At 40.6% G+C, this 20,455-nt stretch overlaps 1 protein-coding gene across 1 annotated transcript in view; it reads left to right on the top strand.

The window, feature by feature from the left end:
* Positions 1 to 6: 6 nt before the first annotated feature.
* PPFIA1 (PTPRF interacting protein alpha 1) overlaps positions 7 to 20,455 on the top strand; it is an 86,393-nt gene continuing 65,944 nt past the window's right edge. The window contains 2 exon segments of the mRNA XM_025197913.1: positions 7 to 383; positions 2,372 to 2,635. Of these exon segments, the coding sequence (XP_025053698.1) occupies positions 2,372 to 2,635 (264 nt within the window). The 5' untranslated portion in view covers positions 7 to 383.

Raw genomic sequence — 20,455 nt, 5'->3', positions numbered from 1 at the left:
GGCGGCGCCCCCAGCGCCCAGGAGCGGCGGCTGCTTCCCCCGCCCGGAGCCGGAGACGCGGGCGAGGGCGGCGGTGAGGCGGCAGCGGACACGTTCCCCCGCCCATGGTCCCGGCGGCGCCGAGGGCTGGCAGCGGGGAGGAGAGGAGCTGAGGCCGGGCTGGTGCTTGGGGGACTCGGGGGCCCTGCTCTGCGCTCCGCCGCCTCTTGCTCCGGCTCGGGGCGCCGGGGACGGACATTGCAGGGCGTTGGATGGCAGCTCCGCGCCGCTACAGGGGCTCGTGGCTCCCGCAGCGGGGCTAGGAGAGGAGAAAGCCGCGGGGGAGACCTGGTGCTGCCGAAACCCTGGGCCCGCGGTGACCCTGCTTTGTTTCATCAACCAAGGTAAAGCAGCGAGCAGTGGGTGGCCGGCGCCTGCCTCAGATCAGCTTAAAAGCCCCGGTATAAAACAGCGCTGGTGCTTGGGACAGGCCTTCCCGGGGAGCTTCTCATTAATTCAGAAGTGCGGGCTCCACTTGTCACAAATAAGTTTAACGACTGCCTTAGGAGCTCCAGTATTGGGAAGTAGGCACCGTACTTTCGTTAGGGATAGTTTAAAAGTTGCACGTGTAACTTCATAAACCATCATTTGTTCAGTTCCCGTGAGAAAAGTTGATGGCAGTTGACACTGTGGTATTGTCGGTTACGTATTTCGTTGCTTTTCAAATGCAGGAGGACAGAAACTTCCCTTGGTTCTGAAGTCTGGGTGGCCCAGGATTCAAACCAGGCTGTAAAATGTAGGATCCCTCCAGCATGAGGCCTTATGCTTTTGCCATTACTAAGCATGGTGGGGTGTACAACAACGATACTTCCAAGTTTATATTTTTATCGTACTCTCTGCCTGTGTCTCAGTCCCTCTTTTTATATCTGACAGCTGCTGATGTAGCGTGCTGGCTAGCAGTCAAGTCCTGTTTGTTTAGTATTTAAGACCTTGAAAGGCCTTTCTTTTCGTTTTCACTTTCTCCGGGTTGACCTCTTGGCTTTCCCTGTGGCTGCATCCGGGTGCAGAAATCTGCTGTTGCTAATTTTCATGCAGTAAAATGGTCCAATAGAGATTTTTGTGGCTTTGGTGGCAGCTGAAAGTAGTGCCTCTTCCCAGGATGGCGGAGTGCAGTATCAAGAGTTTGAAAGAAGTATGATAGGCTTCAATATGTGTGGCTTGTGTTTTTGTTGTTGTTGTTTTTGGGTTGAGGTGTGCTTAATACTGTTTAAAGGTCCAAACAACTTTTTAAACAAAGCACATGCATCCTTTATAAATTGGCATCAGAAATAGTGAGGTAGATGTGTGTAGCTTTTCAACAGAGTTGGCATTGGTAGGAAGTGATGCTGTAACAAAACTGCAATAGTAATATTTTTCAAACCTAAGACACTGGTTTATATAGCCTTAAATCCAGTAAACTATAGATGTTTGGCTGTGTGCATAGGGTTAAGCTGTAGCAAGTTGGGATGTCCTATTTGTAGAGGGGGGAAATCCCCCACTCTGTATACATGCCTTTTATTGCAATTAACCTCATATTCAGAGTGACCAGTTTACTTCTGAATGAATGAGAATTATTTTCTCCCACTTTGAAAAACCTATCTTTTAATATTGTCCAACATACAACCCAGTTGTTTTTCCTGCAGCTGGCACAGGGGAATTTGTTTCAGGTTTGGTCTTAGGCTTTGCTTCTCTCTTCACATACAACATGGTGTCTTATCTAGGTTAGGTTAGCTTCTAGTATTGCTGTCACGGGTGGGATTAAACAGATGGTGTATTACAGATACACACGTATGTGGTGTAGATAAGATTCTTCGATAGGGGTTTTTTTTCTTTTTTTCATTTTATGTATTTTGTTTCAAGGGCCAAATCAGTTCCAAATTCACTTGGGCAAATCCCAAAAGCCAAGTTTCAAATTTCAACTGAGCAGAGCTCAGTCATTCAAGTCCATGTGGCTCTACCGCTGGGGAAGTATCTTCCTTCCCAGACGCATCAGTCTGGGGCTTCGGATACTCCCCAAAACTCTGGCAGGCATCCTACATGCAAGCCCAGGGCCCAGAGACCCTGGGGTTCAGATGCCCCCTAGTCTTGTTTGCTCCTAACCAAAAGATCAAGGAGCGAGCCAGGGAAAGCAAGAAAGCATTCCCACTTTCCTATGCAACTGTGTAGTCGAGTTTCCCACGTTTGGGAAAACTCTCGGGTAAGCCTGCCCAGAATGCAAGGGACAGGCCTCACTCTTGGGGGGGAAAAACATCATTGTATCTCCCTAGGCTTATGAACATTTTTGTTTTTGGATTTGTATTCTGTACTTTATTGCTAATAATTAATGGCCTGAATTTAATTTCTTAATTTCAAGATGATGTGTGAGGTGATGCCAACCATCAGTGAGGCAGAGATTCCCTCTGGGGGAAATGGAGGCCATGGTTCAAGCTCCCCGTTACAATCGGATGCTGATTCTCATTTTGAGCAGTTAATGGTGTCTATGCTGGAAGAGAGGGATCGTCTCCTGGAAACACTAAGAGAAACTCAAGAGACACTAGCTTTGACACAGGGCAAGCTACATGAAGTTGGTCATGAAAGAGATTCCTTGCAGAGGCAGCTAAATACTGCACTTCCACAGGTACGGATGTTTTCAATGCCCAATGTCTTGCAATAACCTTAAATTGTTCTACTTTTTCATCCTTTTGAATGTATTCACTTGGAAAAAATGTTCCGAAGATTGCATGTAGGCAAGCTGTTGAAAGGAAGGTACATTTCTGATGTCTTTTATTTAAGATCCAGGAGATAAGTAGCAAAAACATAAATAAATTACACCTGACAGAAACTTGGAAAGGTGAAGACTACTTCCATGTTAATTCATACTGCATTGCCATGGTAATGAAAGTCTGAGTATACTGTACAACTAATCTGATCCGTTTTGGACTGGGATTGTGTTTTGCCTCCTTGGAGTGTGAGAGCTTTTTGGCAGCTGTGGAGGAGGCAGCATACTGAAAATCAGGAAAATAAAGTGGGTAATAAATAACTACAGCGTGATAAATGGGCAGAGTGATGTGTGGTCCAGAATTCTGAGCATTGTTTACTCAACTTCCTGTGTTGTTGGTTTGGTTTTTTTTTTTTTTTTTTCAGTTCCAGTTAAAAGGAATAAATTTAAGACTGGGAAACCAAATAATTGACTTGCTGTCAAATAGCAGCAGTTTTGTACTTGGTTTGTTGCAACTTTTTTTGTATTTAAAAAAAATAAATAAAAAAATTCAAAGATCTAACTATTTGAAAGCCTGATCTGTTTTAGCTGCAACCTTACAATAAACAGTGCACAGCTTTCTCCATGACCTTGCATTCTTCCCAACATGCCTATTTTTCTCCTTTTTTCCAAGTATGCTGATTATGATCTTACACTGATATGTAGCAAACATTTTTTTCCAAATAAACCTAAATTACTTTCAGGTGTTCTGGACATATTGGAGTACTATTTATAAACTTTAATACAATTGTTCTAAATTCTTCCAGTTATGCTATCTTCCTGTCATAAATAAAACTACTGCATGATCTGTATAACATGGCAAAGTAGACTGGAAATCATCTGACAGTACAGATTTAATATCGATGCTTAATTGATGCCTAATGCTTAATCTTTGGATAGATTTAAGTCTTTGGGGTAATTATGTCAGTCTTGCCTGCAAATTTTATTCATGCTAAGTAGCAATCTCTACTTAAGAGCACCCATGAAGTGTTTGGGACTGTATATGTGAGTTAAGGGTTGTATAATACAATACCTTATATTCTTTGAAACTTGGATGCTAGTTTTGTGACTTGTGCCCCAAGTATTATAGACTCATTAAAAAAACCCAGTAGGTTTGGAAAGGTCTTCAGGAGGTTATCTAGTCCAGTGCCCTGTACAAAACAGGATCATTCCTATCCAAACAATCCCATATCAGTGCTTGTCTAATCTATTTCTTAAATCTAGGAACAATCCTCTCTTTACAAATAGCAGCAGCAACAGCTAATATTGCCCACAACTTCTTTCTGATAATGTGATGTTTTTCTCGCATGGAAAAATATCTTCAGTCATAAATGGGCATACTGAAAAAAAGCCTCTTTTCCCCACAAAAATGGTGGTCTTCTCTTCATTTAGCTTTTCTTTCTCACTTTATAATTATCAGTACTGTTTTACATGGCATACTCATGGAATTTTTCATTTATTGTCAATAGACTCCCACCACTGTGTGCTGTCTGTTATGCAGATTCCCTGAAGAGCTGACTACTTTTTTCTCTTTTTTTAAACCCACAAAACTGGCTAACAAAAAACATATCATAAGAGGGCCAAGTGGATGGTCACAGCTAGATGTCCTGTCTCCCCTACCCCCCAGTTGAAGCATTAACTAATTTCAAGCCACATACAACCCTTCCCATAATCAAGAAGTCGTGTTCTTCTAGGTGTGACAGGAGTGGGTCCTGAGAGAACTTAAATGTGATACCAGCAGCCTTTCAGTTTCTTTCATGAAGCAAGGGGATTTGTTAGAGTAAGATATTTCACTGATTATCTTGAATTATGCCCAGCTCACATTTTTGAAGTGATGACAAAGTTGTTTAAAGTATCTAGGAAGCTTCCTTTTCAGCATTTTTATAAATGCAAATAATGACGAGTCAAAAATGCACTGTAGGATGTGTGAGACAAACTTATTGCACAAGTCAGGGACTCTTTGCATTCTTCTGTTTGGCCTATAAGCCCCCCCTCATTCCTTTCTGTTCCAGGAACTCCCAAAAATTCCCAAGTGGCAGGGGCCATGTGCAGGGCTCTGATTTGCCCATTTCTTGTAGTTTTATTTCTGCTACCACATTATTCAGCATAGTAATTCTTAAGTTAATGTCAACATATTATTTTTGGAAGATGAGTCTAGATTCAATGCGAGGCTTATGTTGGAAGGCATTGGGTGCTATCATCTAATATATGGATTTGCAGAAGTGCTTGAATTTGTTGCGTTAAACAAATGGTAGGTGTCCATGTACAGCATTTAAGTTCTCAGATTGTTTCCCCGCCCCGCATAGCAATGGACTTTTTTGACCATTTATGCTTAGAATGTCCTTTGACATTTTGTAGTTGATCAGAGGATTAAAAATGTAATGCTACAGATGTATGTAAACATCTTCTAGTTGAGCAGGTGATCTTGCAAGCTCATCACTAGTAAAAACCATAAGGAAGAAACAATTTACTTGCATGATTGGCTTTAGAAAGAAACAGGAAAGGTGTTTATCTTTTTTACTGGAACTTGTATACGTATACCGGCAAACAAAATATCATGTTAGTTTATACCATAGTGAGTTTATAAGAATTGCAGAAGATGAGAATTGGTTGCATCCTTAGAGATAATATTCTTCTCTCACCCCCATGGAATATTTTTGCAACTGCTGTAAGTAACTAAAAATTGGGAATGCGTATCTCTTAATTTGGATCTGATAGTTTCTTCAGTTTTTTGTGTAACTTTTTTATAGTCAATTTCCTTTCTTACATGAGAACTTTTCACGGAACAGTTAAGAGCAGGGATGGAAGAAGGGGAAACTTGTATAGTAAATTCACACAGATGGTCAGGGAACTTTTGTGGCAAGGGGTGGTATTAGAAACTACTTTAACTTGCTCTTGGAAACTAACAGTACAGTTTGACTCTCTTGCAGTTAACTTCAGGTGGACATAAAAGTAAAGTCAATGTAGACATGCAGCTTTCTTTAGCAGTATTTTCTGTGATGAGCTCATTTTATTGCATTTTGTTTTGTCAAATGTAATAAACATAATACAAATTGAGTAATTTTTCTTAATTAGGATAAAATGTTGCAGGGATTGGTTTACAGGTGGCTGAATACTTAGGTTTAGTTACATGGATTACTAAAATATGGGATAAACAGCAAGATGCTTTCCTACGAAATTATTTATTTTACCTTGTCTTTGCGGTGGTGGTAATGTATTTTGTCTTGTGATGTATTTAAGTCTTCAGCAATAGACTATTGTTATTTTTAACTTCCAGAGATGCTGTTGTGTGAAAGGAGCAGTGCTATGATAACTGTGATAATTGATCTGAGTATCTTTTTGGCTCCTGATTTAATACATTGAGGGCTTGCCTTCACTGCCTCTCTCATGGATTTGGTTCACTGCTGAGAAGCATGCTTCATGCTCTTACTCTTGCCAAATCCAAGAAACTAGGCACTCTTAGAGTAGCCTCAGAAATGCTTATCCATGTTTAGGGCTACTCAAGGGCAGCAAAGCTCCCAGATTTGTGTATTTGTTGTTTTTAATTTTCTTTTTCTTTTTCTTTAATGGGTGTGTAGGAGGAGAGTGGGTGGTACATACTGATTGATGCCCCCAGGCTCAACATGAAGATGCTATATACAAGCCATGAATCTGTAGTGGCATTCATGTGCTTAGTTGTTTGTTCCTTCTGCAGGGGCTCGGTGTAGGGGCCCACCTGTGCAGGTGAAGCTGCAGGATAGGAGGTTAGTCAGTATTTGTCTGTTTAAATAGTGCTGTTTTATACATTCATACAGTAATAAAGTTAATCAACTGACAGAGAATTATTTTTTGTTGTCATTAAATTAGTCTTCAGTTTTGTCCTGATTTGAAATTTACGTTCTCTTCACTTGACAATGTTTGTCTTTTTAGGAGTTGATTTTCTACAATAGGTAGATCATGCCCTTATAAATGCCTTCTGAATTAGTGAGGTGAACTTTTTAAATATCGTTAAAATTTCATACCAAATCCTTAATTTAAAGGTCTTACCTCCTCTTTCCTATCTTCATGCAGTGTGAAGAACTAATTCTTCATAACTTTTATAAGCATTTTACTACTTGGATTGGAAACATGCACAGATTGATTTTTACCTTGGTTTAATTTCAGTTGGAAATGTAGTTTGTTTTTGTTAGAGAGTTGCACATGTGTAAGTTCATAGAAAAATGTATCTTGTACAAAATCATAAGATTTGTTTCCTACATTTTATTAACTTTTAAATGTGTAACATTATGCACTATATCTTTGTGTGTTTAAAAAATATAAAATAGTGATGGTGACTTCCTGTGTGCTATACATGTTGCAAAAAAACCCTGTGTGATGTGGCATAAGTGTCATTTCTTGGTTTTGAGATGTGTGGTTATAAAGTAGTTGGGTACTGCAGATAAGGATTGAGATTCCTATTAGTAGAATAGGGTGTGGAAGCCAGTGATGTGCTTGGCTTTGGTCAGAGTTGCATTAGACTTTTGAATCTACATGAACACAAGTATTTGTCACAAGTGAAAGAGAATATAATTGAATCATACTCGGCATCTTGAACTCATTCTATGCTATATAATTTGGGAATGGAAGTGTCGAGATACCTGGCTCCAATCTTCAGAAGCATCTTAATAATCTTCTTACTTTAGCTTTCATATCTCAAATCATATGAAAGCATGTTATGACTTGAATCTTCTGTCCTCTGTATTCATGATAGTCCTATTAAGATTTTTTGTTCTTTAAGAAATCCAAATTTATATAAAGCAAGGCTAATTGTTTTTTGTGTGTGTCTGTAACTAAACCTCTAATGTAATGTGGAATTTGGATAGAAGATAAAGCTTTTAATGGTTTTAGTTTGATTCTTAATTTTATTGCAACCATACGTAGGGTATGTGCGTGTGGTGTTTTGTGGGGGGGTGGGAAGGGAGATAACTGCATTAAACCCCAGTGTACAGTCTCTGTTGTTATCCCTCTTTGGTTTAAATGTTTTTAGCATGGAAGTAGGCAAAAACAATATATAGATCATGTATATTCGTATTTCTGTTCAAGTCAGTTCAGGTGCAGTTGTGAAAGAGAAGTTTCCAGGATGTTCAACATAAACATCTGTCTCGGACAGTAACTAAGAATCCTTTTTGTTTGTTTCTTCATATTCATGGAAAGTATGCACAAATATGTTGGGTTAAGATTTACATTACAAAATCAAGCCAAACTAATATTCAAATGGTTTTCACAATAATTTGCACTGAATGTATGCATGTTTCTGTGGTCTGCATCCAGTTATCTCATCTTCATAATAATTGAATTTTTGGCAACATTTGAATTTCCCAGTCTTGCCAAGGCTTCAGGCGTCCTGTGTTAAAAATGATCTATAATATCATGAAGAACCAGTATCTTGAATTGCAGATTTGATGTAATATATGTAGAAAGCTTAGTACGTGGGCTACTAAATTTTCTACCAGATGAAGTTTCCCCAAGATCTGTAGAGATAATCCTAAGTACAGCTTGCTGCATCAGTTCAGTTTTTATGGTGATATAAGCTGTAACCGTTACTTCAGCAAGTTTTGTAGTTAGATACATAGTTAAGAAAAAAAGCATTTGGACATAACTCCTAATAAGGGATCTTGGTTACACAGGGGGACTAGTAAGATATGTCTGTTGCACAGATGTGTGTTTGGAGCTGGTAGATGCCTCCTGTAAAGAATAGTAAAAATGAAATGAAATTGTTCACAGTTGCTTTCCCTAACCCACAAGTACTATCTTGGTCTAGTCTGGGTTGAATCTATTTGTTGAATCTTATCCAGCTCCAGCTTAGTAGCTCTGCAACTACTGAGTAGACATATGTACAGGTATGTTGATGAACGAGATGGATATTTGAATCAGAATGTTGTCTGCATTGGGAATTCTTATTGTCTATGGTTCCTTGGGAACCATTAGGAGGTTTAACAACTTTCTAAATAAAATAGGAAGGATCATGGAGTTGGAAGTTAGCAAGACCCATGTGAAAGGCTCATGGGACATGAACAGTTGCCCTGAACTGCCTTCAGAGGATCCCCTGGGAGTCCAGCCTGAGGGGAAAGGAGTCCAGGAGACCTGGCTGTAGTTTAAAGAAATTTTATTGAGGGCTCAGGAACGAACCAACCCAGTGCTCAGGAAGACTAGCAAGTATGGCAGAAAACCATCTTGCCTTAGAAGGGAACTCTTCAGTGAAATAAAACAAAAAGGAAGCAAGTTTTCCCCCCTCTGCTCCACCCTCCCATACCAGGTGCTGGTCTGGCCACTGTGGGTGCACAAATCTCAGGGGTTATGGGGGGTCACATGTCCTCCCAATGCATCGCCTATGGTCAGGCACACCATCCTGTCCCATGACCCCTCCCCCACATCCACCCACTTCCCCACACTTGTGGGGAGGGAGGGGGCACTGGGGCAGGGGGCAGCGGATCAGGAGTGAGGGCCACCAGCAGGACTGGAGCAGGTTGGGGGTTGCAGGTCGGGGGTGAAGGGCACTGGCATATCAGGGCTGCTCAATACTACAAAGCGGCTGCGGAGACAGCTACAGTTGAACCCATATTGTAGTAAGCAAAGGAAGCGAGGGGAGCTCTGATTTTCCACGATAAAACAAAACAAAATGAAATGCCAAGATATAGGTATTTAGACTTTATTTCATTATAATAGATTTGAAGCAGTAGGCTTCAAATTTGCTTTAAAATTGTAGAGATATCAGTAAAACATTGTGGTCAGCTGATATAGATATATAGGGGCATTTCATTTTAGTTGAGGAAAAACATGGATTATTGGTGTTTTTGTCAGAGAATTTGGGGTTTTTAAACAGAGAAGCCAAAGACCACTTGTATTTAGGAACAATTGGCATGGATTCACCAAGGGCAAGTCATGCTTGACCAACCTGATTGCCTTCTATGATAAGATGACTGGCTCTGTGGATGTGGGGAAAGCAGTGGCCATGATATACCTTGACTTTAGCAAGGCTTTTGATAGTCTCCCAAAATATTCTCGCAAGCAAGCTAAGGAAGTACGGGCTGGATGAATGGACTGTAAGGTGGATAGAAAACGGCTGGATTGTTGGGCTCAATAGGCAGTAATCAATGGTCTAGCTGGTAGTCAGTATCAAGTGGGCCCAGTTGAGGTCATTATCTTCATTAATGATCTGGAAGATGTGATGGAGTGCACCCTCAGCAAGTTCATGGATGACACCAAGCTGCAGGGAGTAGTAGATATGCTGGAGGGTAGGGCTATGATTCAGAGAGACCTAGACATATTGGATGATTGAATCAAAAGAAATCTCATGAGGTTCAATAAGGACAAGTGTAAAGTGCTACACTTAAGATAGAACAATCCCATGCACCACCAGTACAGGCTTGGGGGCTGACTGTCTGGGCAGCACCTCCTGCAGAAGAGGACCTGGGGGTTACAGTGGACAAGATGAATATGACCCAACAGAGCATGAATACCTTCCCTTCTTCCAAAGAAGGTTAACACCATACTGGGTTGCTTTAGTAGGAGTATTGCCAGCAGATTGAGGGAAGGGGTTATTTCCCTCTGTTCGGCACTGGTGAGGCAGCATTTGGAGTACTGTGTCCAGCTTTGGGCCCCCCACTACAGAAAGGATGTGGACAAATTGGAGAGAGTCCAGTGTAGGTCAACAAAAATAGTGAAGGGGCTGGGGCATGTGACTTTTATGAGAGAGGCTGAGGGAGCTGGTCTTATTTAGTCTGGAGAAGATAAGACTGAGGGGAGATTCACGAACAACCTTTAACTACCTGAAGGGTGGTTTCAAAGAGGAGCTATACTGTTTTCAGTGGTGGCAGATGACAGAACAAGGAGCAATGGTCTCAAGTTGCACCAAAGCAAGTTTGTTAGATATTAGGAGAAACTTATTCACTAGGAGATTATTAAAGCATGGGAGCAGGTTATCCAAAGAGGTGGGGGAATCTCCATCCTTGGTGGTTTTTAAGACTCAGCTAGACAACCTTGGCTAGGATGATATAACTGGGTACAGTCCTGCTTTGAGCAAAGGGCTGGACTAGATCACCTCTTGAGGTCCCTTCCAAGCCTAATTTTCTATGCTTCTGTTTCTCAAAGGATGAGTTATTTGAGTACTCCAGAGTCTGTAGGGGTGTATTCTTGATCTCTGCATATTATTTAGTAATATTATTTAGCTTGACTGTTCTATTTCCCTAGTTTAAACCTACTTGATTCCTAAATGTTAAAAATTAATTGGCTTTTCATTTGATTCCATTATTTCTTAAGAAGAGGGGATCATCATTAATACCACATTACTATGTGTATTATACTTATTAAATATCAAGTTATCGTTATTTAAATGACCGTTTGACTAGATTATGGAGGTGGTTAGCCATGTTAGTCTGAAGCCAGGCAGAAGCTAGGGCAGGGTGGCACCTTAGAGATTAACTGGTTTGGGGATGCATGAGTGTTCATAAGCAAAACCTATTTCATCACATGCTAGGAACGGAGTCCCTGCCCTACCTTCCTTTTAACCAGATATGATCTAAAAGAAATGGGTATACAGTAGTCTGATATTTTGGAGGTGACCTCTGTGTTATGGCATGTCACTGAATCCTCAGACAAAAATATATTTAAAAACACCTGAAAATGGCTTCAAGTTTTTTAAAGTGATATTGGGTAACTCTTTTATAGGTGGGGCATTTTTTTAGTTAGATGTACATTCCAGTATTTCTTCTTTTTAGAAAAAGCCCCTTATCAATGTAGTCCTGACATGAGTTAAGCCTCCTCTATATTTTACTTCTGTTAGTATGCACAAACCCAATTACCTGTCAACTGATCTGTAATTAGTTATGATTGCTTGTTAATAGTAGGGAATAATTAGCTTTTAAACAGTGGTTTTAAGGAGGAGAAGCTAGATAAATCCTGCACCTGTATGGAATTATCATTAAAGTAGAACTCTAATACCCAGTCTGCTGCAGGACAGACCAATTTAACAAATTGAGTGGAAGAAAATAAATTAATTTTTATTATGTTCCGAATTAGTCTACTGTATCTTTTATTTAACGTTGTGCTAAGCATCGTAGTCTTTATCAGTTTTAAAAGAAATAAGACATTAAATGTGGAATCACTGCTAAATTATATTTTTGAGGGAGGACTATTGCCCATTCTATTCAAATACACTGGCTGGTGTCTTAAAAGAGGCAGTGAAATGAATCGGTGTGGGTAGGTCAGGGGTGGGCAAAATGCGGCTCGGGGGCCAGATGTGGCCCACCAAGCCATTCTATCTGGCTCACGGGGCCCCTAAAATTTTTTTAAAAATTAATATTTATCTGCCCTGGGCTGCCTGTCATGAGGCCCTCAATGGCTTGCCAAAACTCAGTAAGGTTACCCTCTGCCCAAAATAATTGCCCACCCCTGGTGTAGGTGGAAGTGTGTGTAAGGGAATTATTTATTTTCACTTTTTTTCTTTCTTTGAAAAATCCTTTCCACAAAATTCTGGATTAAAGCCTGATGATAAATTATTGTTGTGTGACTGCAATACTTTGCAAGGGCAGGCTTATAAAGAGTACCAATGACTTGTTAAAAATGAGTCAGTTTTCTTAACTTCATCAAGTGTGTTTCTATTGTCTTGTAAGCAGAGGTGATACTGCTTATAATACAGGTGTATTTAACATTTCAGGATGATGAGGTGTATGTTGGCATTTGTTGCTTACAGTTATTTGGGGATATGCTATCATGCGGCAGAACTTTAATCTTTTCAATCAGTTTTCCCTGGGAATCAAAATGCCTTCGGTGCAGTTTTGGGGGAATAACATCACTTCTGAAACACCTTACTTTCTTACTACTTGGCCACATTACTACAAATAGCATCTAGAAATGTGAATAAAACTTCTGTCATTCGCTTGATTTTGAGATGAAAGTAAATGAATTTTTAATTCTGTAAAAATGTGTAATTTTTCAGTTTCAATAGATTGTTTGGTTTCTAACTTGGCTTCTGACTTTTTGATATTCATTTAGAATAGTTGACTTTTTGTTTTATTCGGTCCTTTGAAATTTACAATAATTTGTTTACAGACAAATTTAATTTTATTTCAAGAGTTGGCACCCTTTTAGAAAACTGCCAGCTGAGTGTATTTAAAGTGCTGTCAGGCATATCTATTTAAAAACAATTGTAGGTATTAGATTTTAGTAGACTGATTAATTGCCTGTACTTGGTTCTGGCTTTCTCCTTTCCCCCCACTTGAAGGCCAGTAAAGTAAAACTACTGATGGATTGAAAAATAAAAAATTCATATGTCTAATGAATCTGTGAATTATAACAAAGTATAGAGTGAAAATAAAGGCTTGCTCTGATGTGCGATAACGCTGCAAGGTCAGAAATTTTCCTTTCCTGGGTGTATGGAAATCATTGATCAAGTGGTGGTAAGTTTTTAAAGGAGGAAAACTTCATGAATCCAGCATAAAAGTTTTTTTTTTTTTTTTTTTTTTATTAAAATAGGTCAGGAAATGCAAATATTCGTGTCCTTACATCAGTGGTCAGTTGTTAAATGTCCTACAGAGAAATCTCAACTCGAGAGAGAATCTTAGTTAACAGTATACTAACAGTTTTTAAAAAAAATTGTACCTTACCTCTCTATTAGAGGTTTTGCAACCTTTTGTAGGCTGTATGAATAGAGCTGGATACATCACTGACTTTTTATCATGTGGGATTACCTTCCTCGTTCAGAGTGACAAGGAAATATTGTGATTAATATATGTGCATATTAGAGATTGGGCAGTCTTAATTTTTTTGATTCTACTCTGCTATACCACTAAAAATAATTTAGTATTAAGGTGTAGTAGTCTCAGGATTTCATTCGTCTGCATCCTCCAAGATGAACTGAGATGCTGAAAATCATTTATATATTTTCATAGTTTGTAGGTGTCTGATTGGTAGTCAGAATAAGTAAATTATAACCTGTTCCCCTAGTGCCTATAATTTATATAAAATCTTTTTTAGAAATATAGCCTGCTTCCTTTCTTCTATCTCTAATGGTTCGCCTTGATCAGAATGTAACATACTCTAGTTGCCATTGAAATTTTTTTTTTTCATGTAATTGCAGTCTGTTGGATACACACAAATAAATTGCAGTGGTCAAGTACATCCTGTCCTGAATATTCAGATCATTATGAATTGGTGTGTGCTCAGAATTATGGACAGTTAGAAATAATACCTTGCTATTACAAAGGTCTCAGTGGTTTACAAATGGTAATTCCCATACTACCGTAAAAAGTTAAGTAGGTATGTTCAAACCTCTTTGGGCTGCATTTGATCCTTGCCTGATCAGAGATTACCAGAACAATGTTATGATGCATGTTTTTTATTATTAAAAACTTAAGCTGAATATCAGGCTAGCTTAACAAATTGTTTTTGATTTCTTTGTAACTGTGACATTGACAATAAACTTCTTAAATTTTCTAGTCCATTTTAAGTTCTTTTCTAGCCCCTTTTAAGTAGAAATAATACAAAGCATGCTGCTTCCCTCTTACATTTATGAATCTATGCAAAGAATGGAATTATTTTGGTAAAGATATAGTTCGAATAAGAAAACATCCATTATAATACATATGTCCAATACAAATAGTATATTTATGCCTTGGGCAGAGGCAAGGTAACACATTTGTTAAAGATGAGTTTTGTTTATTTTTCACTTAGAGTAGAGTTGTTCTTCATATTATAAAAAGTGTACTATATGCCTTTCAAAAACTTATAGAGTCCTCTGGGAGCCTCTGATTCCCTGCACCTAGCAGCCCAGCCAGGGCTGCCAGGCATGGGGTTTAAAGCAGGGAAGCTGGGGAAAGCTTCCTTGGTGCTCTGTAAAACTCCCTTTGCCATGTTACCCACTGTATGAGACACGAGGAGCTGGGAGCTTCTGGCTTCCCAACTACCTGTGCCCCATGCTATGAAGCAGTGCCTGCAGATGTGGAGTAGGGATCACCACAGCTGCTACTTCTACCAGTGCCCCAGTAACTTCAAGAATTGGGTGTGCAGCTGGGGCCTCCAGCTGCTCACCCATCTTTTAAAGTCTGGGGTGTAGTGAGCCTGAGATTGGGGAAATGCTCCTGATGTTGGGTTCATGGCGCCACCTCATCTGCTTCCAGCAGATGGCTGGCTTTTTATAGTTAAAACTCACCGTTGGATAACTTTTCAGTGTTCATTTAAAACCTAATTCCTTTAGCTGAAACTAATTGGCCTCGGTTTCGTGTTTTTCATGCGGCTGAATCCACAACCTATACAGTAAAGAAGTCATTTCAGGAGGTCTCTGCTATCACATCTTCCCCCTGTGCCCCTGCCACTTTTCCACCAGCATGCTAATACCTACTAGCTACAGAAGTGTATTCTTTTGAATTTTAAGGTGCACACAATTTTCTGACACTGAAGAAAAAAAATAAAATTTACATAGATACACACTGCATATTAGAGCAACTATATTTATATAAAAAGTTTTCTGCAATTACATGCTACACACACACAACATCATGAATCTCCTATTTATTGTATGAGATGGAGGAATCCTCTCTTTAACTTTGACTCTCCCAGCTAATAGCATCCTCTGTTCTGCTGGGCTTTTTAGGGATCCTTCCCCCCACACTTGCCCCCTGCCCCCAGTGAGTACACCAGAGGTCTCTGTGTTTTTTACTGAATCCCATGTCTCAGTAGTTCATTTATACAAGAGAAGGAATGGTATAGGCTACACTTTCTTTTGGCTTCAGCTGTACCTAACCATTCACAAACCATTTCTGATAAAGATTTTTAAGTTTATTTTTAAACAGCTTTCACACAAGTGTCCAGTGGCTGGAGTTTCCAATGCAGTATCTTTACATTGGAAATAATTAGGTTTGTTTTGTGGTCATGCAGTATTTGTTTGCTTTGTTTTTTGAATTTTTTTTTCTTACCTACATACATTGTGTCCTTGTATAAGCATTCACTATTACATTTTACTGTTTGTTTACTTTTAGACTAGCCTTAAAGTTTTACTTTTTTAATTCAAATATAAGACTCAGACCACCTTTAAAAGGAATTAGTGTGTCTTTTAAATTATCAGGAATACAGCAGATAAGTGATGGATGAGTAATGAGATGTAGGGATCTCTTGCTTTCCACACTGGAAGCCAGAAATGGATCTCTTCCATTGGAGCTGAAATCACAGATTTCCTCCTATGCTAAAATCATGGAAAACATAGGTTAGTAGCCCAAATTCAGTTCAGCTGAGAAGCATTGCCTACACTTGTTGTAGTAAGAGGTTGTATTCTGTAGTATTGAGGATTCTCCAGAATTACTGAATCTCTGCAATTTTGACCGGGGCTTTTGCGCTCCAAGGTACAGTTGAACAGATGTAGTACTTGAAGAACTCTGAACATGCCTTAGTTGGACCTGGCTTGCCCTGATCTGTACAGGTCAGGTAGCTCTTGAAAGCTGCCTCATCAACATTCGTCTTTTGTAGTTAAGGTTTATGGAGACAGACTACCATGCCTTCTCATACAAGTGTTTAATCCCTGATTTGTGATTGCTGTTTCATTCTTGTTTGTATGTTATAGGGAAGTTGCTATCTACTTTTTTCAAAACCATCCTATATCTGTCACATTAAACTTAGGGAAAATCTTTTAAACTTTTTTCTTATTTTAAATGACTTGGGTAGTGTGATTCTCCTGCCCAATACAAACCTTAAAAAGCAAGGAAACTATTGAAAACATTTAACTGTATCCTGATGCCCATGTAATGTCTATGCCAGACTTTATATAAGCCAAAAAGGGTTCTTTTGACTTCCAACTGATAGAAAATATTACAAATACATGAATACGAAGAGGTCCCACAACCACATAATGTTCCTGTATATGTACACAACACGTGTAATGTCAGCTGTATTTAGATTGTCTAGCAATCTATCTAGTCGGGAATCCTTTATGAAAGTAGCCGGAATCAAAAATTTTGGGGGAGGGTACCAAAACCTCTGTTTGGGAACATTTGGCACAATACTGCATCCAACAAAAGTCCTTTGTTTTCTAGCATTTAGAGACTGACTTAAACCTTAAAATCACTTAAGATAAGTTTCAATAAATAATTTACTGCAGGCTAAAAGGGGATGGAGGTTTACCATATGTCAGCTGCTCCATAGTAACTCCTTCTGCATACACTCTTACCAAATGGTAAGTGGAAGCTAAACTCGGTGAGAGGGCTAAGTTACTCTAGCTTAGCTTCTACTTCTCATAGGATAAGAACAAAGCAGAAGTGTTGAAGCATGCCTTTCTCTCATGGTGCATTTTTTGCATGTCCAAACTTTCAGATCACTTATTCATTATGAGTTTTTATAAAACCTTTTTTTTCTGCTGGATTGAGACTGAGGGAGCATCTTTCAAAATAAATATCATGTGAAAATGCAAGACTTGATAATGCAGTTTTATGTATAAAATTGGGGATGATAGGATAGCCTTCAATTGAAAGCAGGTAAGTGACACCCAGAACCTGTAACTTTTTTTAATAGAAGTGACATGACTGTTAAAAATTCTTCCTTCTCTCTTCAGAAAAAGGAATGCTAGTTGTGAATGAAGTGTGACTTGCTTTATATTACTAACAACAAAAGTAATATATTAAATAGAAGGATTCATGTCTTTCCTACCCATTGCATGGCCCCCCCCCCCCCCCCCCTTACTTTCAAGGCTTAAAATGCTACAATAGTCAGCACTTGATAAATCATCCTGATTATAATAATGTGTTACAGTTCTTTGGTGCACTCCTTCCAGCTGTGCTCCATAGTCTGCTTCCCTTATCATGAGAGTAAATGTGCACTTTCTCCACCTGAAGTTGAGCTTCTATAACTAGTAAGATTTTATTTAAATGAGAATAGAAAGGTTCATTTAAAAAAAAGTTCCATTAATTTCTTTAGGTGCACCAGCCTACACTTTACACCAAGGCTGGGCAAAATATGGCCTGTGGGCCATCTGGCCTGTAGAGATTTTTTTTTTTTTTTTTTTTTTTTGCCTGGCCCACGATGGGCCACTTGGCCAGGCCGGATGGCTTTGGGCCACCCTTGTCTGTGCCAGCCTGCAGCTTGCCCTGGGATGCCTGCACAGTGGGGGCAGCCTCCAGCCCTGCTGGCTCAGAGCTGGGCAGAGCAGCGTGAGGGCAGTAGTAGGAGCCCTGGTGAGGGTCCTGAGACTGGGTAGAGAGCTGTATCCAGGGCCAGGGGTCAGTCTTCATAGAGTCCCAGACACAGCGCCCTCACTACTGCTTTCATTACTGGCCCTGCATTGCTCTGCCCCATGCTGAGCTGGTGAGGATGGGGGGTTCCACTGCTGTGTGGGCATCTCAGGGTGAGCTGCAGGCTGGCACAGGACAGGGGGACCCAGTGCCACCTACCTTCCTGGCCGCAGTCCTGGCTGCTGAAAGTGGTGGGGCATATGGGAACTGCTGGGTCCACCTCCCTCTCAACTCCACCAGTGGGCTACATGCCCCAGGCCAAGGGAGAGGATGGGTGAGGGGAGAGGGAGGGGAGGCTAAGTTCCTTCCAGTTCTTCTCCACAGGGCTTGCAGGACCTGCACTGTCACGTACCCAGGACTGGGGAGCTACTTCCGGGCTTGGGGTTGGGATAATGGGTGACAGTTGGGGGCTGGGATGGGCCAGAGCTGTGATCTGCTTTCTGCATGCCCCTGCCCATTACAGGGATGTGCGGGCAGCGGGTGTGAAGGGGATACAGAAAGATCAAAATAATGTTTAAGGGTTGGAAGCTGGTAGAATATCACCATTGGAGTAAGGGGTGAGAGAAACAGACCAGGCTTTCTTTCACCCAAACCACCAGCATATGTCCCCCACGTGTTCCTTTCTCTGTCCCCAGCTGGGGTTACATCGTAGAACAGAGGCTCCTGCGTTGGGGCAGGCTTCTCACAATCAGTTCTGAGATCCAACACATGGAACTAGCAGCCTATTTTCCCATGCTCATCCCACCCTCAGGGTAAGATCCTTCTCCTTGTGTTACCTAATGTAATTAGTTTTCTAACTCGAGTAGTAGTATGTTGTGCAATGCTGAGGTTTCTGAGTTCAAACCATGATGATAATGTTGGGGGAGCTCTTAGTTATATGTTTCCTTTTTAAACAAGGATACAAAATATGGGTGCTTGCAGACATTGGGGGGGGGGGGAAGAGACAAAAAAAGGCGCACGTTCCTGTGTCAAGCCCCACACATGCCCAGAAGAACTCTGAACATGCCTTAGTTGGACCTGGCTTGCCCTGATCTGTATAGATCAGGTGCTTTAGTGGTGCTTTTATCACTTTTTTGGTGCTTTTATCCAATAGCTGATCAAATCATCTTTAGCTAAAAGTGCCAAAAAGCTCAGCTGAAGCACCTGATCTTTACAGATGCTGCAAAGACGGGTCCAACTAACATACTGCTGCTTCTGGTAAAGTGCTGTGTTTGTGGGTTTTTTAATGTCTGCAAGCAGCCTATGTTTCTAAGTAATTTGCTTCATTTTAAGTACTCAGAATTTTAAATGCTAGATGTATGGTCCATCATACAATATTAATTCCTGTCCTCATACATATGCATTGTACCATAAAATCTCACTTTGGATTTGAGTAATTTTTTCCGTCTTCCTCCTTTCTCTTCTCTCCCCTTCCCCCTTCACCCCGACACACCTCCACATTTGGGGGTATGGAGGGAGGTGCTTTATCTTGTATTTGAGTACCAGCTCAGGGCAGACTGCCCTAGCTAAGGCTTCAGCCTGGGCCTAAAGCCAGAACTGAGTTGTCACTCTGGGCCAGGGTGGCTCATGTAGTGGGGACGGGGTCTGCAATGGGGGTAGGGCGGAGAAGACAGCAGTGGGGAGGGGAGGGGGGCCCTGGAGTGTGTGACTAGGGCTAGAGTACAAGGGGACTGTATAGCCTGCTCTCCCTTCTTCCCTTGCTGCTTGCTTTCAGCTTCAGCTGCAATTGTCCGCACCCAGCCAGGCCCAGAGCTAGCACTGCTGCTTCTCTGCTTGTCCAGGCTGGGCCAGAACCAGGGCTGCCACTGCTGACTGCATTGGAGCTGGAACCAGAGCTGCTGCAGTAGATGGGCAGGCTTCGTATGGGCCGGGGTGGGGTGGGGGGTGGAGGCAGGCATTTGACATGGGGAGGCTTTGGGGGAGACATAAGGGGAAAAGGTGGCTTTAGGTACAGGCAAGGATAGCAATGGGCAGTGGTCTGGCCTGTTGCTCCCCTGTTGCTGCTTTCCCTGCCACAGTGCCACAACAAAACAATAAGTTTTCCATGTATAAATTCTAATTATTGGTGGAGGGGTGGTCTTAAATTCAAAGTTGTCTTGGATTAAGGTAAATAATATAATTTATACTTTCAAGGTCACTTAGCTATCATTGTCACAGGACGTTGCATTCTTCATTGTACAAGAATAGATGGAAGGGATGGGTGGAATTCAGGTTCTCCAGGCAACTGTATATACAGAATTCAATTTCAGAGCAGATAATTTTCAACCAAGTTATTCTTAAATGTAGTACTTATCTGTATACCAAAGTGTATATATGTCAGGATTTTTGACAGAAAGAAAGTGTATTCTCATTTTTGTCTCTTCTCTATTTTTCTTTTTTCTTCCAATATGTTTGATTGTAGCAAAATATTTTGTATGTATTTTTCCTGGGAAGAAGCTTATTCTCACATGCAACAGAGGTTACAGGCTTG

Source organism: Alligator sinensis, unplaced genomic scaffold, assembly GCF_000455745.1.
Source record: "Alligator sinensis unplaced genomic scaffold, ASM45574v1 scaffold442_1, whole genome shotgun sequence".
Taxonomy (NCBI): domain Eukaryota; kingdom Metazoa; phylum Chordata; order Crocodylia; family Alligatoridae; genus Alligator; species Alligator sinensis.
Note: the sequence above shows the minus strand (reverse complement) of the source record. Positions and strands in the feature narration are given on the sequence as shown.